Source organism: Protomyctophum bolini (genome assembly GCF_963924005.1).
Source record: "Protomyctophum bolini genome assembly, chromosome: 9".
In the NCBI taxonomy this organism is placed as follows: Eukaryota; Metazoa; Chordata; class Actinopteri; order Myctophiformes; family Myctophidae; genus Protomyctophum; species Protomyctophum bolini.
Window position 1 is genome coordinate 4,082,469 of NC_137870.1, and position 26,146 is coordinate 4,108,614.

The following is a 26,146-nucleotide window of genomic DNA, read 5'->3' on the forward strand; positions in this document are numbered from 1 at the left end:
AGCATAAAGCATTGAACATTGAGCAATATTGCAATATTGAGCTGCACTGGATTTTGTATTGTATTTACAGAACTTGATTTAGGATGGTATTACATAACGTTCATGTAAGGTGGACCTGGTGAGACGTAGGAGGGGCCCGGACAGGAGTCAACACACAGAGCCACGTCCTTCCATGCGCCAGAATGGTACCTCCCAGTAGTAGTTCAGTCTAGTTCAGTAAAACTACTAAAGTATTCAGTAAAACTATGAAATAAAATATTGCTATATAGGCCTCTTGGGAAATAAGCATCAAGGTGTTGACATCAAAAAGCAGTTAAACAATTGGCATTTAAATAATCAAACCAAAATCATAACAATCCTGTCTAAATCCAAATATGTGTTACATTCCTTGCATTAAATGGAAATAAACATTAAACTCACAAACAATGCTCTTTCTGTAGTCTCAAACAGCACAGCTAACCTCTCTCTTCACAGCAAACATAGTTCTGCCTGCTCTCCCTCACTCACATGGAGTCTCATTGTACTGATTACCCCTCAGTGCAGCTTACACACAGGTGACAATCAATCAGGTACAATCAAGCAGGCTTGGGTCACTTTAACCTAGGGTCGCTTAATAGGCACACATCAATGCTACAGAAAATAAAGCCTGCACAAACACTAGCCTGGAATGCAACACAATAAGTGTCTATGATGTGTCCATATAGCGTGACCTTCCAGAGCCTTCTTTTTTTGCACTGAGGCACTCTTTTATTAGAGCACTCTTTTATTAGAGGTCCCATGGTGTGGGTGACTTGGGAGAACTGAGTGGGGAGGGTCTGAGGGGGGCATGTCTGAGAAGGGTAGAACTGGAAGCTCCCGGTCCAGCCAACAGGCTAATATTTGGCTGCTCTGTGTGGTCATCTTTCTCTTCACCATCCTCAATCACGTCTTCCTCCTCGTCACTGGTATACTATAGATCATCATTATAGCTGCCTTCTTTCTCTTGCTCATTATGATTGAGCCTGCAGATTTGTCATCGGCAGGGAAAATGGTGTCATTGACAATGGCGAGAGACTTGTCCACATCAAAACTGCCCTCCAACTGGAGACGGAAGAGCAAATTCCTCTGCTGGGCTTCAACGTTCTGGTATGCGCTGGTTCTGACAGACTGGTAGTGTGTGCAGGCTGGGTGGTGTGTGGTTCTGACAGACAGGTAGTGTGTGCAGGCTGGGTATGGTGTGTGGTTCTGACAGACTGGTAGTGTGTGCAGGCTGGGTGGTGTGTGTGCAGGCTGGGTGGTGTGTGGTTCTGACAGACTGGTAGTGTGTGCAGGCTGGGTATGGTGTGTGGTTCTGACAGACTGGTAGTGTGTGCAGGCTGGGTGGTGTGTGTGCAGGCTGGGTGGTGTGTGGTTCTGACAGACCGGTAGTGTGTGCAGGCTGGGTATGGTGTGTGGTTCTGACAGACTGGTAGTGTGTGCAGCCGGGGTGGTGTGTGTGCAGGCTGGGTGGTGTGTGGTTCTGACAGACTGGTAGTGTGTGCAATGATTAGTCAACACTAGTTTTACTTACAACACTTACAACAACAGGATCAATAAACATAACAATCGTGAACAATGAAACAATCAAATGAAATTATTCAAAAAATAAGGTGCTGCCAGACTGCAAGAAGATCTCCATAGGGGGTTCCCTGGTCATTCATGCGGTCGATGGAGGATTGTTCTGGCGTACTGCAGGAGCCTCTCCAAAGAGAACCGGCGGGTCAGGATGTAACATGATCAATCAAAATAAATGGGGGGCCGAGGTGAATTCTATGTTGCTGCTGCTGAAGAGTAGTACGTTGACTTTATTTGTGACTGTAAGACAAAATGCACACATTGTATTTATTATGGTAATATTTGGTAGTTATTTTACTGTAGGTCTATAGGCATATAAAATATCAAATGTTAAATGATTGAATGTAGGCAATTCATTTTGTACCGCTGTTGGTAGTCTTTTTAATTTGGGTTAGTTTGGTTGGGGTTTGGTCCTGGTCCAGTTGTAGTATTCTTTGATGGTGTGATGTGGAGAAAGAGCAGCAATCAATATAGTCATCCGGTCCTGTTTGTCGTGTGAAGTTGAAATATTTTGAATTATTCCGGCTGATTTTTTTATTGGTGATGTATTAAAGATGAACCCGGTTTCCTGACTGTCTTGTAGAGCACAAGGCAGTAGAACAGGCCCTGTGTTTCTTACTGACTGCCTTGTTGCTGACCACCAGAGGGCAGCGATGGACTGATAATTTATCATGACCTTTTCTGCCAGTAGGCTATTTGTCTGTCTTCGTATTGTAGAGTCACCTTGTTCATGCACTTGTATAACTAGGTTCTTCTTTGCCACCCTGTGTGCCACCCTGTGTGTGCCATCATGTGTGCCCCTGTGTGTGCCAGCCTGTGTGCCCCTGTGTGTGCCACCCTGTGTGCCCCTGTGCAAATTTGACACGACACCAAAATGTGTACAAAGATGGCTTGATATCTTGTTTGTCTTCGTTGATATTGTCAGGTTCAGTAGCTGTTTTTGAGCGGTGAAACCACTCCAAGGAACAGCAATGTCCGTGTCCGCCAGTATGTGTCCGCCTATGCGTTCGCCTATGTATGTGTTAATGAGCACGAGTATGACTATTAGTACCAGTAGGGGCGCTGTTGTGCCAGAAAGAGAGATAGTTGCTGTACTGTTGCCTGAGAGAGAGAGAGAGAGAGAGGGAGAGAGAGAGAGAGAGAGGAGTTGCACCACTCAGTTCAAACGGGTGTGATTTTTCTACACAATCACTATATCTGGACTCTATCTCTGTTCCGCTCTGTTCTGTTCCTGCGTCTTTCTTGAGTACATGACCTCATTTTAAACCTTTTTAAATAGTTTTCTAATAAATATGTCTGTACTCTTTCTGTAAATCGACTTTGGGTACCCAGAAAAGCGCTATATAAATCGTATATATTATTATTATTATTATTAAGCTATGATGACTAACATATAAGACTAAATATATTGAACGTTTTGTCAACAAATAAAAAATAGACTAAAATGTTAGGAAGGGACAAAAAGGTCCAGTATAAAAGAAAGACAAGTCATTTTACACTTGGTTGCATGCTGAAAATAGCAGATCTACAAGCTTGTGAGCTAAGTTGTAGATCAGCTATTTTCAGCAATTGTAAAATCAGTCATTTGAAAATCAGGGTTTTTAGCGGTGACGGAAAATGGAGCCCTAGGTGCTCACCCTGCTGGCTGGCAGTGAGCTGAGGAGCCACCAGAACACACCCTGCTGGCTGGCAGTGAGCTGAGGAGCCACCAGAACACACCCTGCTGGCTGGCAGTGAGCTGAGGAGCCACCAGAACTCACCCTGCTGGCTGGCAGTGAGCTGAGGAGCCACCAGAACTCACCCTGCTGGCTGGCAGTGAGCTGAGGAGCCACCAGAACTCACCCTGCTGGCTGGCAGTGAGCTGAGGAGCCACCAGAACTCACCCTGCTGGCTGGCAGTGAGCTGAGGAGCCACCAGAACTCACCCTGCTGGCTGGCAGTGAGCTGAGGAGCCACCAGAACTCACCCTGCTGGCTGGCAGTGAGCTGAGGAGCCACCAGAACTCACCCTGCTGGCTGGCAGTGAGCTGAGGAGCCACCAGAACTCACCCTGCTGGCTGGCAGTGAGCTGCAGTCATCACCCACTGAGGCGCCACCAGAAAGCCGCCACACTCGTGCCTGGTGGTCTCCCCCTGAGCGACCTGGATGGACGCCATGTAGGGACGTGAGTGTGGTGGATCCACCTCTTGGTCCCCCAGTATGGCCTCGCCTGAAAGGACACAGAAATACAAGTTTAAAACCCATAGAGCACTGTCTGAAGTCTGACGTCAATATCTGTAGAGGGCGCTATAAACCCACAGGATCATGTACTTTTTATTTGCATTGTAATCCCCATAGGGGGGATTTTAGATCGCCTCAAAAATGTCACCCCGGCCGCTTCACTCATATGGATATGAAGAATCAACTGACTGAGAGAAAACGCTATATTGTTACTGCTACTGAATTAGTTACATTTTCGCTAGAAGCAGACTGTATCATATATGAGTGACTGACTGTTGCAAACGATACAGAGACACCTCCCTGACAATAACGCCGAGACGGCTTGTTTATTTTTGGACCACAATGCTTATAGTAGACGATATTAAGATCACCCCATGTTATTCTCCATAGAGAAATTACTTCCGTGAACCAGGGGAATCGAAGGGATGAGCGTGTTACGTCAGGACTTCGGTGATCTATTTAGGCCTAACGTTGAGAAAAAAGGAAAAAATAGTATTCTAAATCCTGAGTTTTCTGAAATACCTATATGATTCTCAATATTTGAATGTAAAGGACCCCAAAAAATATACGTAATTGGCCACCAACTGAAAATATGTTGTTGCAAGGGAGCGCCCACAACCAAGGATTTGAGTTAAAAAATGTTCGCTCTGAAAGAATATATTCAAAGATTTGCACCACATTTTCACGATTTTTTTTTAAATGGCAGATCTACAAGCTCATAGCACGGCACTGAGTGCCACGCTGTGAGCTTGTAGATCTGCAATTTTTTCAACAGCTAAAGTATATGCTTAACATAATGCTTAAAACACCAAAAGCGGTTCCCTTCCAGAATGGGTTAAAGGTGTCCCTAGTTTGGAGGGTTGGGTCAATTTCAAAACATGGAAAAAGTATACATGGAGCTTAACATCGTTAAGGATTTCACGTTACAACAATTCAGGCATTTATCAGACGCTCTTAATCCAGAGTGATTTACATTAAGCAAGAACAAAAGCATGTTATGGCAATACATCACATACATAAAAAGTAGTTATCATGAAACATGTGTAAGATAAGAACGTAATAGTGGAATATCTATATAATGAAACTATAAACTATACATACTATACTAAACTATACTATACATAGGGGTGCCCACACTTTTTGACTCGAGAGCTACTTTCAAAATGACCACCGGAAACATCATAATATCATTGCTGAAAATGGCTTTGGAATAGCGACGCTCTCATTACATTTAAGACAAATGCACTTGGAATGGGAAAGGGGAGAAATGGAATAGGCTATGTAGGCCTATTATTATTATTTTATTACTTGCGCAAGCAGAGCGCGCAAGTAATCATTTCGCTTGGTCTCTTCGAAGTGAAGCCAAGTTTTCTTCAACCGTAAGTCTGTGCCTGGTTTGCTGGGACTAGTTACAAGTTACAAGTTACAAGTTACAACATTACGTCATATACACACCATGTACTCTGGTCCCAGTTCTCAACGATGACGTAATGTTGTAACTGGTCCCAGCAAACCAGGCACAGACTTACGGTTGAAAAAAACTTGGCTTCACTTTTTGGAACCAAGTAACCACAGTATACTGCTAATCAAATTACAACTACATACTCTGTATGTAGTTGTAATGTGATTTGTAATTTGTAAATCTGTGCCTGGTCTGCTGGGACCAGACTACACAGATGACCATATCTCTTACGTCATCACTTAGAGCTAGTCATACATATACACACCGTGTACTCTGGTCCCAGCTCTCAAAGATGACGTAATGTGGTATCTGCTGGGACCAGATTATACAGATGACAATTGACAATTTACAATAAGTAATAAGATAATTATACTGTATAATATATTTAAATTCAGTTTATATACCTTTTTTTTCATCACATATCAATGATTCATTTTTCTGTAAAAAAGTAGTTAGGTAGCAAATAGTTACACGTAATGATTATACATTTCAAACGTTCCTTCACAGAGATACTGAGATGTGATACTTTCCAGCGGTCGAAAGTACTTGCGCGCTCTGCTTGCGCACTAGTAGGCCATTTATGGCCTACTAGTGTGCACCAAGCAAGTATGCACTCGGCAGAGTGCAGTTCTAGTTTTATTTTATTTTTTCTCATTTGTAATCTACTGACATTTGTGGACTCTTGAAAACAAAGTATTGCATTATGGGTTTGAGCTGACAGGCCCTTTGTTATGTCAGTCAATCAATCAAGTCAACTTAATTCAATTTAAGCATTACGTTATACTTTAGCTATTGAAAAATAGCAGATCTACAAGCTCATAGCGCGGCACCGAGTGCTGCGCTATGAACTTGTAGGTCTGCTATTTTTGAAAAGTCGTGAAAATGGGTTAAATGTGCTCTATAGAGTAAATAAAGATTAGATTTTATCATTTTTTTCAAAGATCCACGTGAAGGTGGTGGTCTGCAGACGTGAGCATGCATGACCCATGACCCATGCCATGCAGTCCTATAGCCACTCCTTCCTGCAATGTCTGGGGTGATACCTGCAGGTCTGACCTGATCTCTGACAGGTTGGACATGCTATAGCCCGTGAGCTGTTGGTCGGTATCACCTGAGGGGAATAATAGGGAATCCATGGGTGTAGAAAAAGGTGGTGGGCAACTGGCTGCGGCCCCCATCTTCACTTAATGCGGCCCGCATGTTAAAGTTCAGCCATGCACAAGTAGGCGTATTGTGTTTACCAGTGTACCTCATGTGTACTGCATGTGTACACAGAGGAGTCACCCTAAAAAAGGAGAAAAAAGGCAAAAGACAAGTGGAATGAAATTTTTATATTACTGCAGGTATATTTCTTCTGACCAAAGCAATTGGTTGAAATATACAGTAGGCTATCCAGCCATGCTGAAAAGAGCATGACATGACAGCACACCTAGCCGTTAATAGAAGATTTGAATTTGGAATAACGTGTTCCTTCCACGCGCTATACGTCCAACCAGGGAAACTCCCCCCTGTCAGGTGTAAAGGAGCAACTTGGACACTCAGGCATGAAGGAAGCATGAGTTCAAGTCCGTTGCTCTCCCCTTGTCCCCCATATATGGGGACTAGGTTGGTGGAGGGTGTGTAGAGCCCAGGATCACATTAGATGATTGACACAGGGGTGAAAAATGGGTTACAAAATCGTGGGATAAAAAAAATATATATATATATAAAAAAAAATAGAAGGTTTGAGAACGGATTAATCACATTAGAAATATAGAGTTCTGTCAGAGCAGCAGCATTATTGGATTAGGAATGGACTTTAGACTAGAGTAGGCCTTCATCATTGTTTGTGTAAACAGGGCTGTAATGACTTGTATTGGTCCCCCAATGCGAATCAGACTGCAGTACCTATTTCCCACCTTTAGAAGTCAGGCTTCACACAAATGTGGTTTTAAGAACATAGCAGAGGATTTGAATGCCATATAGCCTAACTAATGCATTGAAACTTTCATTAAACGTTATTAGAAAAAAGCTTGAAAACCAGTTATTCTAGACATTCTAGTGATAGTACACAGAAATATAGGCCTAATCCCAAAACTGTCCCAGAATGCAGACCTGCAAGTCAGGAATACCAGGTTCAAGTCGTACAGGTTACAGTAGGCCTACACTATCTAGGTGAGATGACATTGTCAGCCAGACAGCCAATAGGGTTTCAGTATAAGCTGGAGGCAACTTTATAGATAGTTAAATACAAGCCCTTTGCTAGGCAGTGGGCACAAACACTTTGTTTCAACGTTTGTGTTGTGACCTTTTTGCCTAAACGTCTGAGAAGTTTTACCTGACAACGTTAGATTTGAATAATATCCTTCGCTTGACCCAGGAAAATGACAGGTAAGACGACCGTTTTATTAGATTTCAATTAGGCAGTTATGTATAAAGGCAGCCTAAATGTTAACATTTGGCTACATCAAATTCGTGCTGGAAACTATAACCTATATTATGTTTTGCACAGCTATCGTTATTGCCAAATAATCTAAACAGAAATGTTTTAATCTGGTTTGGTTTTACTTTAACTTTGTCCAACTCACTGATGTCTTGTCATGTCTGAGTAATGTCTGAGTAAAATAAAGGAAAAAGAAAGGATAGTTATTTAGCCTATATGCTACCACATTTAAATAAAATTAGTTTATTTGTTATTATTTGTACAATATTTGTCAATTAATAAACAATAATTTAAATTGATTGATTGCTGAAAATAGCAGTGTTGGCAAATAAAAAGTAAACTTTGTAATGCCACTCTTGAAAACAAAGTGTTGCATTTTGGGTTTGCCTTTTTATGTCAATCAATCAGGGCACCTTAAAGGTAGTGTAGCCTAAAGTGATATTTTTTGGTTAAAACACAAAGATTTTAGTTAAAAGGTTAAATCACTACATTCTGAAAGTAACCATTGTGTTTGTTCAGTAACAGAGCTGGTCTCACTGTCTCTCCAGCACTTTATTAATAAACAGAAAATACAGTTTCAGGTAGGCCTATAGGCCAACCAGGAGAGAGTAGCTATATTTATGAGCTTAAAATGTTATAGTGTTTGTCATTTCCTTATGGCTCTATGATCTCTTACAATTCCACTTGTTTAATCATTAAACAAGTGGAATTGCAATAGATGCCATAAAGAAATGAGCAGACAAACTTTGATCTGTATCCTGGTCCTGATTAGATAAAAATTGGTTTCAGTTTCTGAAAATGCATTTTGTGTTTAATAAAAAGCTGGAGTGACATAGAGACTCATGTTTCTGCAACAAACACTATAATAATAATAATAATATCACAATATGTAGCTTTTTAACACTTATTTTATTAAGACAAATCACTTAACCCATTCTGACCGGGAACCCGTTTTGGTGTTAGCCATCATGTTATGGTTTAGCTATTGAAAAACAGCAGATCTACAAGCTCATAGCGCGCCACCGAGTGGCGCGCTACGAGCTTGTAGGTCTGCTATTTTTTGAAAAATCGAAGAACGACTGACATTTTTAGAATGTGATCTCAGGTCAGAACGGGTTAATCAGACCAGTGTGTGTCCAGTGGAAACCTCGTATTAATCTGATCTCAGGTCAGAATGGGTTAAAGGTGTTTGTGTGTATATATATATATATATATATATATATATATATATATATATATATATATATATATATATATATATACAGTATATATACACGTAGGCATTTTTACCGTACCCTCTATCATCCCCTATGTTGTGACTCAGGATATGTGTGTGTGTGTGTGTGTGTGTGTGTGTGTGGGGGGGGGGGTTGTGTTCAAAAGTAGCAGTTTTATAATGAAAGCGCGATGGGAATGGCATCTGAAAAAGGTACATCTTGACCACAGAAATATAGGCTACCAATTTAAATGTTTTGTACAAGTATAGCAAAAGTATAAGTGATTGTATGTATATATAGGCCTACAAGAGCTGTCAGTTCAAAACCTGAAGCAGGCTGTTGTTATAATAGGCTACCACCACTGATTTGAAATATCTGGGGTGTGGCACAGTGGCAGTACTTCCTATAGGCTTACTGGGAGTTTCACATGACTGGTCACAGCCTACAGGCTACAGGTAGCTCAGGGCATTTCATTCTCCATGATGTAAATGCTTACATTATTACAAGCTTGACAGAAAAAAAGACACAAAATGCTTAGCTATTTTTCACATTTTAAGCTGAAGTTTATCAATTAGACTCAACAGGGTGTAAATGTTTTATGGATTGATTTATGTCTTATTTATCTGTTGTATTTCTCTCTCTCTCTCTCTCTCTCTCCCTCTCCTAGATAAACTAATCGAGATCCGGAGTAAATTTGTAGATAAAATATCACTTGCCAACCTCAAGCAGCTCCTGGATGACCTCTTGGAGGACAAGTGCTTGAACGATGGCGAGAAAGACTCAGTACTCGAGGAGAACTCTGCCAGAGCGGACAGGGCACGTTGTCTCGTTGACATTCTTAAGAAGAAAGGAGACAGGGCTGCTAACTCACTCATCACTCATCTTGAGGAGAGAGACCCTGAACTGTTCTCAGAGCTGGGTCTGTCCTCAGCAGCAGGGCAACCAAATCTACGTTAATTTAACTCTGAGCGTGTAGCTTACGAATGGAACCAAATTGACCTGTTAGGGCTCATTTATTTGGTTCACTCTCTAGTCTGAGTTACAGACCTATTTGTTTAATATAACTACATCATTTAGCTGGGGACCCACTGGAACTCCGTCAAGGACCCCTGTATTACTATAAATGAGGACCGCCCTACCAACGGCCATTAAGAAATGTGAATCCCTAGACTCCTACAAAACCACTCCCAAAAAGCATCTACGGGCCTTACCTTTTCTAATTTCTTTAACTGTATATATGATGATTTCCTGTACATGACATCCCCCGCCCATGACCCCGCCTTGTTTGTGTTGATTGACAGACTGCTGTGTCAAGTCATTGTCCTGTAAAATAAGTCATTAAATGTAAAGTGAAGAAGCCATGCATGATTATGAAAAGTCAGCATGAAATAAAAAACTGTGATATAAATAACACGGTTAAATAAATAAATACTTGATCAAATAAATAAAAAGCACAAAAAATACAAATGTATTGATTTATTTCAAGGGTGGGCAACTTTGACGATGGCGAGGGCCAATATATTTTCACACTCACTCCAGAGGGGACACGGTGCATATTACTGTCGTAGCAAAAATAGCTGATCTACAAGCTCAAAACACGTCGCATTGTGACATGTTTTGAGCTTGTAGATCGGTAGATATTTGAATTTAAAACCTAAATATTTTTTTGCGTTTTTTGAATGGGAATCCTGAAAAGTAACCTTTTTATTGAATTTCAAATGCATTTAGTTATAGTTATGTTAACTTTATGAACTGTTAACAAAACTACCCTGATGAAGGCTTAACCGCCGAAACGTTGGATATTCCTGTCTTACCTGCTGTCCTAATAAATATTGGTACTCTAGCTATTGGTGTGTGCGGCCACCTTCTTGTTTATTCAAGATCTCCTCAACAAAACTACATTGTAAGGACACAAAAAGACAATCACATTTTAATACTAGTCATTAAGTACCAGTCATTAAATACTATAGTCATGAAGTAAGTAAAGCGGGTTTGGAATTGTAACAGCTGAAATCAATACTATATCAGTATTCTGATAAGTGAAGATGGGGGCCGCAGCTAGTTGCCCACCACCTGTTCTACACCCATGGATTCCCTATTATTCCCCTCAGGTGATACCGACCAGCAGCTCACGGGCTATAGCATGTCCAACCTGTCAGAGATCAGGTCAGACCTGCAGGTATCACCCCAGACACTGCAGGAAGGAGTGGCTATAGGACTGCATGACATGGGTCATGGGTCATGCATGCTCACGTCTGCAGACCACCACCTTAATGTGGATCTTTGCAAAAAAAATTAATAAAAATCGAATAATTATTTACTGTATAGAGCACATCTAACCCATTTTCACGTATGTTGTTTCACGAGTTACTTAAAAACACATTAGATATAGGATCAAGTGTAATTGAAAGCCAAGGAGAATATAGGTGGGTTCTTAAAACCTCAATGGACTGCATGGGCAGATCGGAATGTGATGGGGAGAGGCAGGTCGTCTCCAGAGCCTGGAGCCAGGCGGCAGCCGCAAAGGCCTATGGAAGTTGCATACATGATACATCCGTGTGCTATAGGCCTATAGCCTACTGTATTCTGTTTGTAATCAAATTACTTCTGTTCAAATTTCAAACCACTACACTACAGGATTGTGTTGACTGATTCAAATATTGATGGGTGAAGACCAATCTACAGAAATGTAGTGTTTTGTCGTTGGCATCCAGGGAGTGTGTGCACAGTTTGGCATGGATCGGGACAACGGTGCCGGATATTAGCTGGTAACGGACGGACGGACGGACGGACGGAAGGATGAACGGACGGACACACACGGAGTGCAAAACATACTCTCTCCCCATGCCTTCGGCCTGGTGGAGACAATAAAACATACTCTCTCCCCATGCCTTCGGCCTGGTGGAGACAATAAAACATACTCTCTCCCCATGCCTTCGGCCTGGTGGAGACAATAAAACATACTCTCTCCCCATGCCTTCGGCCTGGTGGAGACAATAAAACATACTCTCTCCCCATGCCTTCGGCCTGGTGGAGACAATAAAACATACTCTCTCCCCATGCCTTCGGCCTGGTGGAGACAACTAAACATACTCTCTCCCCATGCCTTCGGCCTGGTGGAGACAATAAAACATACTCTCTCCCCATGCCTTCGGCCTGGTGGAGACAACTAAACATACTCTCTCCCCATGCCTTCGGCCTGGTGGAGACAATAAAACATACTCTCTCCCCATGCCTTCGGCCTGGTGGAGACAATAAAACATACTCTCTCCCCATGCCTTCGGCCTGGTGGAGACAATAAAACATACTCTCTCCCCATGCCTTCGGCCTGGTGGAGACAACTAAACATACTCTCTCCCCATGCCTTCGGCCTGGTGGAGACAATAAAACATACTCTCTCCCCATGCCTTCGGCCTGGTGGAGACAACTAAACATACTCTCTCCCCATGCCTTCGGCCTGGTGGAGACAATAAAACATACTCTCTCCCCATGCCTTCGGCCTGGTGGAGACAATAAAACATACTCTCTCCCCATGCCTTCGGCCTGGTGGAGACAATAAAACATACTCTCTCCCCATGCCTTCGGCCTGGTGGAGACAACTAAACATACTCTCTCCCCATGCCTTCGGCCTGGTGGAGACAACAAAACATACTCTCTCCCCATGCCTTCGGCCTGGTGGAGACAACTAAACATACTCTCTCCCCATGCCTTCGGCCTGGTGGAGACAATAAAACATACTCTCTCCCCATGCCTTCGGCCTGGTGGAGACAACTAAACATACTCTCTCCCCATGCCTTCGGCCTGGTGGAGACAACTAAACATACTCTCTCCCCATGCCTTCGGCCTGGTGGAGACAATAAAACATACTCTCTCCCCATGCCTTCGGCCTGGTGGAGACAACTAAACATACTCTCTCCCCATGCCTTCGGCCTGGTGGAGACAATAAAACATACTCTCTCCCCATGCCTTCGGCCTGGTGGAGACAACTAAACATACTCTCTCCCCATGCCTTCGGCCTGGTGGAGACAATAAAACATACTCTCTCCCCATGCCTTCGGCCTGGTGGAGACAACTAAACATATACTCTCTCCCCATGCCTTCGGCCTGGTGGAGACAATAAAACATACTCTCTCCCCATGCCTTCGGCCTGGTGGAGACAATAAAACATACTCTCTCCCCATGCCTTCGGCCTGGTGGAGACAACTAAACATACTCTCTCCCCATGCCTTCGGCCTGGTGGAGACAATAAAACATACTCTCTCCCCATGCCTTCGGCCTGGTGGAGACAACTAAACATACTCTCTCCCCATGCCTTCGGCCTGGTGGAGACAACTAAACATACTCTCTCCCCATGCCTTCGGCCTGGTGGAGACAACAAAACATCCTCTCTCCCCATGCCTTCGGCCTGGTGGAGACAATAAAACATACTCTCTCCCCATGCCTTCGGCCTGGTGGAGACAACAAAACATACTCTCTCCCCATGCCTTCGGCCTGGTGGAGACAACAAAACATACTCTCTCCCCATGCCTTCGGCCTGGTGGAGACAATAAAACATACTCTCTCCCCATGCCTTCGGCCTGGTGGAGACAACTCAACATACTCTCTCCCCATGCCTTCGGCCTGGTGGAGACAACAAAACATCCTCTCTCCCCATGCCTTCGGCCTGGTGGAGACAACTAAACATACTCTCTCCCCATGCCTTCGGCCTGGTGGAGACAATAAAACATACTCTCTCCCCATGCCTTCGGCCTGGTGGAGACAACTAAACATACTCTCTCCCCATGCCTTCGGCCTGGTGGAGACAACAAAACATCCTCTCTCCCCATGCCTTCGGCCTGGTGGAGACAATCAACAAAAAGTACTAAAGGTGACAGAAACTCTGAAATGCCGTTCCACAGGTCTTCGGAAGCAACAGCATCTGTGGACATTTTTAAGAACCACCTATAAAACGCTGTTTAAACAAGCATTTGTGGAATGTCTTTGATTTGAAGAACTTTGTCGTCTCCACCAGGACCAAATATATAATATTATAGATATAAGACTAAAGGACTTTTAATTGCAACCGGGCACCTATAAGATGGATTTGGGATGAGATGTTAGGGAAAGAAGGATTGTATGAATAATAATTATAATAATAATGATTCGGTACACAAGTGACCTATAATGTGCTTTTATTATTATATTCTTATATATCTTTAAGAATACTACACAGTACACTACACATGCACGGTAATATTGAGGAGTAGTCGTGTAATACAAAGAACCAACAAATCAAACAAAAAATCAAACAAAGCCTCCACCAATGAGGATCTAGCTAGTACAACCTGGCTATACAAGGCTCCGCTCACACATAAGAGACGCGTGTCTTCTCAGTTCTCGGAGTCTTCTGTCTCCTCTTCTGTGTCTTCTGTGTGTCGGACAGCTCGCGATTCCTCCTCCTCCCCTCCCCCTTTAACTCGAACAATTACTTCCGCAAACCAGGCAAGAACCCGGCGGTATCCTCGGGGACTTACGACAGGACTTCGGTTCTCTATGACCCGGGAGCTGTCATAGACTTTCACAGTGCAGACACTGATGGGCTTGTTTGTCATAGTGGCGACCACTTTAAAACCACCCTGTGAGTGAGAGGACTCCTTGCCTCCCTTGGCTCTCGTAAACTCCTCGTTGTTCTCACAGCACAGCATCTCGCCCCAAAGTTCTTTATCGCACAGTTTGTCCTTGTCAAAGATCCCCCCCGTGTGGTAGTTCTTGTACATGTTGTAGTCAAAGGGCACGTTGAACATGTACGCCACCTGCTTGGTGCATCCGCCGGGGAAGGCGGTCAGCGTGGACGGATGGAGCTCGTAGGCGACGACACCGCAGGAGCCTCTTCTGAATTCTCTCTTCTGGAACGCCAGCGTGCACTCGTGTCCGGGGGGGAGTTCACATGGCAAAGACTTGGTGCAACCTCCACTGTTAACATACGACCTTCATTAATAGTGGGAAATGGGGGAAGAAAAAAAAAGAACGTTAGAGGCAGAGGCGTAATTTTGAGGATAAAAATATGGTGTCGGCAAATATAATTTACCATTTTGACCCCATTTCCAAAATAACAAAAATGTTTAGAGTCGGGGAACATAATTATGTATTACAATAACTGAATTTGAGGTTAAATATGGGGACTAGGGGACAGCAATTGTCATCCCGGGAGACCCTAAATGACGGAGGAACTGATGAAAACACTAATAATAATCCATCCATCCATCTTCAACCACTTATCCGTAGTAGGGTCACAGGGGCAACAACTCCACCAGAGGAGCTCCAGACTTCTAATCATTAATAAAAAAGGATTGGAAATTACTTTAATAATAATACAAAATAAACAGATACCTGGGATTGTAGAGTGTATGCAAACTATGGTTGCTGATTGTAATGATGCACTGGCGATCAGTTGCGTCGGGGTGGTCCGGAAGCAACGAATCGACTGTGGCACTGGTACCGATGGCCACGACGTCCGCACTTTCTACGCTGAGCGGTGCAACTTCGGATGTGTGTCTCCGGCGGAGACCCGGAAGCTCCGGACCCACAGGATCAGGGCCAGGGTGCCACGGCACGTTACCCATGTGGGGGGTCCCTCTACTGTACGGTACGGTACTGTACTGTCTGGCACACCTGAAATCACCATATATTCAGTTAATATGTGCGTGTGTGTTACAATTTAGGCATTTAGCAGACGCTCTTAATCCAGAGCGATTTACATTAAGCAAGAACAAAAACAAGCATGGGAATACATCACATAAAAGCATTTATCATGAAACATGCGTAAGCTAAGAAAGTAACAGTGGAATATCTATATAATGAAACTATACATATATACTACTATGCTATACATATGTACTATAGCGTGCTATGACTACATACAATGCAATTATAGTGCTGTCTACATAACATGCTATAAGTCTGTATCAAATGCTATCTAAGTCTACAGAAATGCTATCTAAGGGGGTAGGGTAAGTGCTATGTGTTTGTGTGTTAGTTTGCGCACAGGTGGTGAAAAACAACCATGGTTGTACGGCATTCAAAAACAGAAATAGCTGATCTACAAGCTTACAATGGGTCAAGAAGTGGTGGCTTGTACATCTGCTATTTCTGCGTATTTTTCTTTTTTTTACGATTATGCAAAAAATTATTGGGATTATCTCAAATAATTGGGTTTAGTCGATTATGTAATAATTGTGACAGGCCTGGTATGCATGCACGTTACGCATAAGAACTTCTACTCTATTGAAATAAAACGTCTGGGTTTCCGAGGCTACTACTCTATAAGCTTTGCACATTACTTGACTACTACTAACATGTAAAAACAAACACAAACACAAGAAAAAAAAAACAACATTCTTACCTGGAGTCAAAATGTTCTGGATTCAGTTCTTCAGGAGCTTCTTGAGTTCCTTGTCATATTATGTGACACAAATGGCAAGACATTATAGTAAGAGCGTCTGGCACGGAGGTTTAGAAAATGAGGGCAGAGCTTTGTGTCATCATAGAGAATGGGGGCAGGACTGAAGGACTGAAAAGTTTAATTACTAGACACCTGTGGAAATGCTGTTTCACAGGTCTTCGGAAGCTGCAGCCTTTGAACAACCTAACAGTTTAAACAAGCAATTTGTGGAATGCAGGCCAGGATTAACACTATGTGTTCATTAAAATAAATAACTGTTCAGATCCTGCAGAAACACAACATAATTGCCTTGATGCAAGTAACATTTACGAGTGCCAACGAGACAGTGGACAGTTGACACCCACACCTCGATCAGCTGTGCTGAACTGAAAGTGATTGTAGTTTGATCATTCATACTGTGATGGAATGCTGGTAAGGCTGTGTTTCTATGTGCAGGGCGTTGCTGAAAATGAGAACCTGTGCTCAGCTACTTCCCTGGGTAAATAAAGATTAATTAAAAAAAAGATCATGGTAAGCTTTTTTTGGCTGGTGGCCCAGGGAACATGCCCCGTAAGGCTCTCTCTCGGTCAGGTGAAAAGAAGCAGGTTGGACTCCTCATGCATAGAAGGACGCATGAGGTCAGTGTAGCGCCCAGGATTGACACTGGGTGAAAGAAATGGGTTGCAAAATCGTGGGATAAAAAAACAACTAGCAACTAGTTTGTCAGTGGTGAGCGAGCCACCTGAAATAATGCTGAAACTTGTAGATTTCGTCAGAATTGTATTGCTACAGCCCAATTGGTTAATTGCCTCCCAGAGTTTGTGTTTCCCCCCCCCCCCCCCCCCCCGTTTGCTTCAATGTTCTGATTTATGACGTTCTTTTTGTCTTTATAGTGACCAGGTTGTTTACTACATTTTGTTTCCTGCAAATGTTCAGGTAGTTGCTCATTTCGGTTTTTGTTTTCCGAGTATTATTGCTTTAAACCAAAGAGTTCTCCCGTCATCGAAGGTTCAGTACAGGCTTTAATTGACCCTTACCACTTGTGTCGGTGCAACGCTATATAAGTACAGATAAAAATGCAGTTTCTTTTGAATAATGACCAGGTCTTGTTCGGCCGAGGTGCCATTTAGAACATCTTGCCCAGTCCATTCTCTCAAGAGCAGCTGAACGGGCGTCACTGGAGTAGTTTCAGAGATCTGCATTTGATTGTCACGTGTTTACGGTTATGTAAATGAGTCAAAATGAGGTCTACGATGGTCTGAGACGTACGTGGGCCTTGTAGTATGCTTTATGAGCAGATTGGGTGGAGACTGGAGAGAGAGATGGTGTTCTGGAGGTTGGTAGACAAGACACAGCACTGGTGTGGTGATCTTCTCAGCTTGAATGGGGGATTGAGTGCAGGACAGGTCTACTTATATAGCCTCCGACACCTGTGCGTGGCCAATGGACAAGCTGCCACTCACTCAGGCTTGATTGGATGGGAGTTACTCTCCATGAGCCTTTTGACAAAGGCTATGAAGTTAAATGAATTTGATTTGTCACAAATTAGGGTGGCGCTTTGTGTCATCATATAGAGAATGGGAGGCAGGGGCTTCGTGCCATTATGTACAACATGAGGGCAGGACGGTCATAGTGAAGGCCAAAAAAGAAAAGGTAATAAACAAAAAGGTTAAGTACTAAAGGTGACAGGAACTATGAAATGCCGTCCCTACTCTTCAGCGCACAAGCACATCTGCTCAAGTGCTCATGTTACTGATGTCTCTCCTTTTTTTTTAGATTCAATTTATTGTCAATGCACATAGTATACAAATACTTTGACAATGAAATGAAGAGTGGCGTCTAGCCAGAGTGCAATACAGTAATGCAGTACATGAGAATGAATGCAGAAAATGTACAGTATGTACAGTACTCTTGTCTCGTTACAGGCATGTCCTATTAGAACAAGTAATTCAAGATTGAGTTCTCTCCTTTGCTGTGAAAGCAAAGGAGAGAACTGTAAATTACCTTGACTATCGAGAAAATCCAGACTATGTATGAGCTATATACTGTACTCTGTAGGTTCCTCATTCCTGTCGCACTGTTTCCGAGCATTCTAAACCTGCTGTGTCAACTCATTTGCATTCTGCAGACTGCAGGTATACGGAAGCACATACCAATAATTATTTGGTATGTCCTTGTGACAGTTCCAGAGACGATAAGTATCAAACTAATTTGATTATCAACCTGTGAAAATAGAAGTGGTTTCAGTAGGAATTTGTCGTTTCACACGCGACTTGGCAGCTTACATAACAGAGAATAACAGATACAGATAACTATCACCTTCTTGAGGAAGTGTTGCAGAGGGCGTGAAAGGATTAATTGGATATCATCTATTGTGAAACTTAAGTGAGCACGGCGTCTCAATATTCAGATAAGATGGGCAAGTCTTAATGGTTATATTATAATATTTTGTCCTCTTTAGTTTTTGAGGGCATTTCCTACTGTACGTTAAATGTAGAATTTGCCTTCTGCATGTACCCATCCTAACGGGGGGGGGGGGGGGGGGGGGGGGGGGGTTCAAGGGGGTCCCCAGCTAAACGTGTTCATACAGCATCATCATTATTTGTTTATTCATACTCTGGCTTTTCAAAAATAGCAGATATATAGCAGATATGCAAGCTCAGAGCTGTGCCGTGCTGAAAGTTTGTACATCTGCAATTTTTGAGTATTATTCTTTTTAACACAAATCTTCTATCCGGGGGTCCCTGCCACAAAACATTTTCAGATGATGGTTCGTGGCCACTGGCCAAATACATAAAACCAAAGTTTTATTAATTAATTTTATTATTAATTATTAATTTATTTAAGGTTTTTGGCGCAAAGTAACCACAGTATACCGCTAATCAACTTACAAATTACATATATATAGTATATGTATGACTAGCTCTCAATGGTGACGTAAGAAATATGGTCATGTATGTAATCTGGTCCCAGCAAATCAGGCACAATTTGCTGTTTTATTTGCATACGCATCAAAAGTGGCGGGTTGGCTGGAACGGTTTTTGGCACAAAGTAACCACAGTATACCGCTAATCAACTTACAAATTACATAGCCTATGTATATAGTATATGTATGACTAGCTCTCAATGATGACGTAAGAAATATATATACTTACGTGCTCTGCTTGCGCACTAGTTGGCCATTTATGGCCTACTGGTGTGCAACAAGCAAGTATGCACTCGACAGAGTGCAGTTCTAGTTTTTAACTGTCGCCACCAATATCTTTGCAATAAAGACTGGGAAATGGTCATCAGTCTCATAGTTGAACGAAGCTTTCAGAGTCTTTCGAGTCAAGGTTGAGCCCTTGGCATTTCAGGAGCGGTTAGAAGAATACATGTGCTTCTTCTTATGTTTGAGGATCTCCGTGGAGGTGAGAGTCAAGTCTTCGTCGCAGACGTCACAGTGGTACAGCCTGGTCAGGCTGGACGAGGACGACGAGCTGGCCTTCATGTCGTCGGGCTCTGGAAATACACAAACGTGAACGACGAAGAAAATAAATTATGGATCTCAGATTCAATAAAAAAAAGAAAATCACACCCGTGTGAACGGAGTGGTGTGGGGGTCCCCGGTGAGTCCCCCGGGAACTTCCAGACCCCACAGGAACGCGCCCAGGGTGCCAGCCCGGTTTCCCGGCGAGCCGCCCCCACGTCCGATACGGTCGAGAAATGACAGAGTTACTGTGTGGGGGGGAATTAGCATTTAGCAGACACCTCTCCCTCTCTCTGTAATTAGCAGGCAACAGGTGCAACACTATCTCTCTCTCTCTCTCTGTTTCTAGCACAACAGCGCCACTTTTGCCCCTACTGGTACTCTAAGCATAGGGACATTGCTGTTCCTTGCAGTGGTTGCAGCACTCAAAAAAACCCATACTTGAATAGATGGCATATATAGATGTCGGGAGACCCCCCCAAGTAGAAGTGGCTTACCGGCCTGGCCCGGCCGAGCGGTCAAGGCCGTATAAATCACAGTAGTGATATATTCACTACTGTGAATATATCAATAAAGGCAAAATAGAATATCTTACTTTCTAGCTCGTCTAATTGTGGGCTGAATTTAACCCATTTAGACCCGAGGACGATTCGATTCTACAAAATGTCTCTCTCTCATGACAGTTTTCTGAAAAACCAATGTTTCTGTGTCAGTGGTGTTTCTGTGTCAGTGGTGCTAAACCCATGTTTCTGTCAGTGGTGCTCAACCTTTTTCTCATGTCAAGAGGCTGCGGACCCCCCCCCCCCCCCCATCTGAAAACACGTAGTTCCAGGGGACCTTACCCAGAAGCAGAGATTTGATTTAAAACGCCCTGAAAGTAAATATACATTCCAGATTTGAGCCACAATTAAAATAAAATAAAATAGCTGACCTATAAGCTCATAGTGCGGCACTCGGTGCCGCGCTATGAGATCTGATGTAGATGTAGATCTGCTATTTTTCAATAGTATAATATAACACTCTGAACGTGTATTTGTAATCTATAAATCACAAGGCTGAGGCTCATCATCATCATCACAGAGCTGATTATTCTCACCGTTGTCTGGCGCCTGCAGTTCCCCCGGCGGCCCGCAGGAGGCCTCGTGCTGCATCCTCTCCAGCGGCGTCAGAGGCATGTAGAGGCCACAGTGAGGACAGGTCCAGAACGAACGCAGGCACTCGCTGTACAGGTCCCTCGAGTCCTGTCGGGAAATTATTATGATTCTTAGTTTTAGTTTTATTTTCTGAAATACCCTCATGTTTCTGTATCAGTGGTGCGATCAATGTTTCATGTCAAGGACCCCCACAGAAATGATCTGTATTTGGCCGCCGACCGCCCCCATCTGAAAATATGTTGTTCCAGGGACCCCCCATCCCAGAGGCAAAGATTTTAGTTAAAAACGTTCGCTCTGAAAGAATATATATTGCAAAGATTTGCACCACATCCTCACGACTTTTCAGAAATAGCAGACCTACAAGCGCGGCACTCGGTTACAAAGAAGAAAAACAACAAAAAAAAGTGTTCCGTGTGCCGTTTTTTTCCTACTTTCTAATTCTTTGTTTGGCCCGAAAAATGTTGTGTGTTGTCATGATTTGTTACGACAAGAGTTGGCTTCGTACGACGCTTAAAAGGTCTTTAAATAAATTAAATAAGAAATGCCTATGGGAAAAATGCATTGGGATTCATTTTCCTGGGCCACTCGTTGTTCTGAAAGGGGGAGGGACTGCGATAAAGGCAACCAGCCGGTTCCACGCGCTGCACACAGTGCCCTTTTATTTCAGTCGAGCACCTGCCCCTCTAAATGTCTGTGCACGCCACTGATCGACACCATGTCAGAGAAACGCAGAACAATCAATCAAACAAATTTTCTGACTCCACTCCCACCGCTGTTTTGTTGTGTAACGGCATGGGAATTTGCATTCACACCAGGGGGGCAGTCAGAGAGATATTTTGTGAAGCCACTAAGGAAATGAAAGTTCATATAATGGCCTGTTGTGGCGCTGTCACTGGACCCAGAAAAACCCATATCCCTATAGAAGTCCATGTATTTTGGCCCAACTTCACCTAGACTGTATTACCTTAATAAACATGGTCATGAATACTTTTTGCTTCAAGTCACTAGTTTAAAGTCTCATTTCTAATGTCATAATATTCTTTTTGGAAAATTATGGTCCCATTTATAAAAAGAATGACCATAAAGTCGCGCATGTTCTGAGGGGCGTGGCTACCGTTACAGTCTATGAACGGGATCCCCCACCCACTCGAGTCAAAATAAAAACCAACGAAGAAGAAGGGGGAAGTCCCGCCTCGTTGTCTGGGCCAGCCAATGGGCCAGCTGGCCTGAGCTGGGCCAAAACGGATCTAGAAAGATGGCGACTTCCATTGCAAGGACTGACAGGCTTCATTTTACGTTCACGTTAGACCCGCGGAACGCTTTGTCCATATTTTTTACAGTCTATGATTCACACACACACACACACACACACACACACTTACAGCCAGACAGTTGTAGGTGAAGAAGTTGGTGACTCGGAGGCCTCCTTTGATGGGGTCCGGCTTGGCCTCTGCTCCAGGGAAGAGGGGCTTCAGGTTGGGGTTGGCCTCGGGGAGGTCCGACTCCGCCCGGGGACCCACGTACAGGTTCTGGGTCTGGAACGCTGTGAGACGCCGCAGACTGTAACTGACCTACGATGACAAAAACTGAGACTAAATATACTGACAGTTTTGTCAACAAATACAAACTAGACTAAAATGTTAGGGACTATAGTGGACAAGAGATCCAGTATAAGTCATTTCACACTTGATTGCATGCTGAAAATAGCAGATCTACAAGCTCACAACTTGTAGATCGGCTATTTTCAGCAAGTGTAAAAAACAGTCGACAGTACGACGGCATCAAGGCCTGCCAAAATACATTTTAGTCGACTGTAGATTTTAGTCGACTAAAATCTTATGACATTTAGTCGACTAAAACACTTTGTGCCATTTTAATAACGCAATGCACCCTGAATTTAGAGTCATTTCTTCTACTACGGCATTTCCGGGTTTTGCCTGCGCCGATCTGGTTGGATTCATTTTATTGAAATGATTAAAATAGTGCATTTTAGAGAGAAGCTGGGGGACCTGAGACGCTTCCCAGCTACGAGAATAGACTTTTACCAAGGTCTAACAGGCTTTGTTTCATGAGTAGTTACGTCATTTTGTTTATTTGCTGGGAATTGTAAACACTCGCACGGGAGTGAGAAAATCACCAGAGGGCTGCGGAAGGGACTTCCACAGGGCGTCAGAGCAGTGGCGGAACAACATTGGGCCGGGCCGGGGGGTGAGACAGCACGACCGGGCCTCACCGAACCTGACTCCCAACAGCGTCTCCCCCCCCCCCCCGAACGGGGAAAAATTCATTTACGCTAACAGTTGCTGCTAATTTGAGCAGGCTTGCATGAACGAGAGAGGAGTTATGTGTGTGAGGAGCTGATCACAGTCACAGATAGAGAGGGAAAGTGTTATATTTTGCCTATTATTTCTGCTATATATTATTGATCGCGTCTGTGTCTGTGACATTGCGCAGCAGTGCACACACACGAGAGAGAGAGAGACATAGAGAGAGAGAGGTGCTGCGTGTTAAAAAAATAAATAGGCTACTACTCATCTTTGTGTTCTGTTTCACCTTATTGCTGAGTGATCGCACACAGGGAAAAGCAACAAGAAGGAGTTTAGAATCGAAACAGTCCGTTGTGGAGAAAAGGAAGTCCACACATATGCACTCCTAAGTCCTCACACAGAGTGATTAGCCTACTAATGAGTGACAGGTGATGCCACTTTTGTAGCCCTGGCTGGACCGCTTACAGCGACTCTCGGCAGCGCAGTACATTCTCATCAGACAGACATGATATTTTGTTAAAGTGTAGGCTATTATAGGCTATATAAGCTCTGTATATGGTCAAGATTCAAGATTCAAGATTGCTTTATTTGTCATTCTTTAATTCCAACTGCAAAAAAACGAAATAGCGATGTGCTGAGTGAGTGCACGGGCCGCAGAAGCATGGGTCGCGCAGCTCGCGCTGCCACAAACTTCTCTTTACATCAGAGAAAAAAAGAAAAAGAAGAAAGCGAGTAAGCGACCGGCGACTTCTTCAGAAGCAAGAGGAGTTAGTTAGTTAATTGCGGGAGCCTATGCGGGACTCGCGGGGGCCCGCTGGTTTTATCAGTCGTGAGTGACTGTGTAAAAAATCGTCCATCGATCATCTGACAGCCCGGGCCCCCAGGAGGTCCGGGCCGGGGTGTGACCACCCCCCCTACCCCCCCGGTAGCTCCGCCGCTGCGTCAGAGAGAGACTCGCTATAAGCACTGGACCAGGGCTAGTACGTAGCTGGTATACCTCTGTGTATAGCAGGAAGCGCACCAGGCCTTCGCTCAGCTTCTCCAGCTCTCTGCGGGACACCGTCCCCACCTCCGCCGCCAGCGCCGCCTCCACCTCCGTGCCCCGTCTCAGCTGGACGTGCAGCAGGCGCTCCCAGGACGCCCGGAGCGTGAGCGCCGTGGAAAGGACCTTCAGGGCACCGTCCGCGTCCCGCAGCTCCAGCTCCAGCCAGCCGTCCACCACCAGGCGGGTGCAGTCGGCGTTGCAGTCCAGCGAGTTGGCCACCAGCAGCAGAGCCTATATATGGAATGGACACGACGCAGCCCCCCAAAACATGGTAATTGTGAGTACCTGTACCGTACAACTGTCCATATTTTTTTGTCAGACCAAAAATGCTTCCCAATGTCTCTGTAAAGGGCCTCACACACCGTCTGCGAACGGCGTGGGTCAAAACAGCCGCCTCCGTTATTTTCAATGAACCTATCGCACACCGACGCGCGTTCACGCCTCGCCTGACGCTTTTCCAGGCGTTGCCGCGCAGCAACGCCTGTGCCGCGTCACTGTGCACCCGGTGTGTGTTAGCTTGCTGGCAGGCAGCTAAAACGAGAGTGTAATAAATAATAATAATAATAATAATAATTAAAATAAAGAAATAAAAAAACGAATGGTTCAAGGCCACCAATTAAGATTCGAGTGCCAACCATAACGAGCGAACATTCGAACCTTGAATGTTTGGGGACAGCCTTAGTGTGCGTGTGTGTGTGTGCAAGAGAGAGAGAGAGAGAGAGAGAGAGAGACTACTGACTTGCAGTGCTGGCACCCTGACGCAGTTAGACACATAGGGCTTGTTGGTTTCCAGCAGAGTGACAAAGGCTAGGAGCTGGTGTCTGCTGCTAGTCTTACTCTCTGGACCTGCAACAGGAGAGAGAGAGAGAGAGAGAGAGAGAGAGAGAGAGAGAGAGAGAGAGAGAGAGAGAGAGAGAGAGAGAGAGAGAGAGAGAGAGAGAATTCATTCAAGTCTTGCGGGAACGCATAACTGAGTGGCAAAAAACTACTTCCTGGCCTTGACAGCCCATTCATCCAAACAGAAAAGTCCTGTCTGATTGCATTAAACAATGTTAAACTCACCAACATTGTACAGCTGTACGAAAAGCTTGAATTATCCTCTTTTTCTATCTGGTTTTTGTTTCATAAAAAATCCACCATAGAAACGTTATGAGTGAATGAATGCCTTGCATTTGATTATTTTTCTAAGTGCCAAGAGTTTGGAAGTGCTTGTTTTCAATAACACAAAATTTTGCTGCCTCCTGCATTATGTGACATTTAGAAACAGGTGGCACGCATGACTGTTGAGTGATTTCCAACGAGCGCTTCCAAACTCCACACACTCCATGCTGCTCAATGTTTTGCCACTCAGTCTGTGCATACTCTCTATTGTGTGTGTTTGTGTGCATGTTAGGGCTGCAACGATTAATCGTTATCGAATTGATTATTAAATTAGTTGTCAACTAATTTAGTAATCGATTAATCAAATCGGCAACTAATCACTAGAGTTTTTTGCAATTACATACAGTAGGTGTTTTCCTACTTAACCATAGTTTTTAGAGGAGTAGCGACTGCAAAGCAAAATGTGACACATAATGATTATAGTATCAAGAACAAAACATGGCTTGAATGTTTATTTTTAAATTACCTATTTGAGTTCAGAAGAGTACTGTTCCTTCTAGACTGACACATGTGTAGCTATTCTTTAATCAAATGTATGAGTCAGAATAAGCCTAGACACCATGAGTTGCTTTAATTAATTTTGTAAAATTAGTTTGTCTTTTATTTGAATAGCAGCCTAATCAGCAGCTAATCAAATTTAAATTTAAATTGTTTGTTAGTTAGAACATAACCTAAAATATATTTTTAAGGTGATTTTAAGTGTCATAATCCGATTCAT

General features: G+C 43.6%; 2 protein-coding genes across 2 annotated transcripts in view; both read right to left on the bottom strand.

Annotated features, from left to right (window-relative positions):
* Positions 1-14,281: 14,281 nt before the first annotated feature.
* On the bottom strand, positions 14,282-16,391 carry LOC308321195 (uncharacterized protein; the record flags this gene model as incomplete). Its single annotated transcript, XM_080772037.1, has 3 exons — positions 16,294-16,391; positions 15,282-15,563; positions 14,282-14,879 (listed from the first exon to the last, which is right to left on the bottom strand). The coding sequence occupies exons 2-3, from the start codon at positions 15,512-15,514 to the stop codon at positions 14,282-14,284; spliced, it is 831 nt and encodes a 276-aa protein (XP_080628163.1). The 5' UTR covers positions 15,515-15,563; positions 16,294-16,391.
* Positions 16,392-19,197: 2,806 nt separating this feature from the next.
* Positions 19,198-26,146, bottom strand: part of dhx34 (DEAH (Asp-Glu-Ala-His) box polypeptide 34) — a 30,362-nt gene continuing 23,413 nt past the window's right edge. The window contains exons 14-18 of the mRNA XM_080772227.1: positions 25,007-25,113; positions 24,220-24,498; positions 22,338-22,526; positions 20,898-21,042; positions 19,198-19,833 (exon numbers count right to left, since the gene is read on the bottom strand). Of these exons, the coding sequence (XP_080628353.1) occupies positions 19,685-19,833; positions 20,898-21,042; positions 22,338-22,526; positions 24,220-24,498; positions 25,007-25,113 (869 nt within the window). The 3' untranslated portion in view covers positions 19,198-19,684. The remainder of the gene's footprint in view (positions 19,834-20,897; positions 21,043-22,337; positions 22,527-24,219; positions 24,499-25,006; positions 25,114-26,146) is intronic.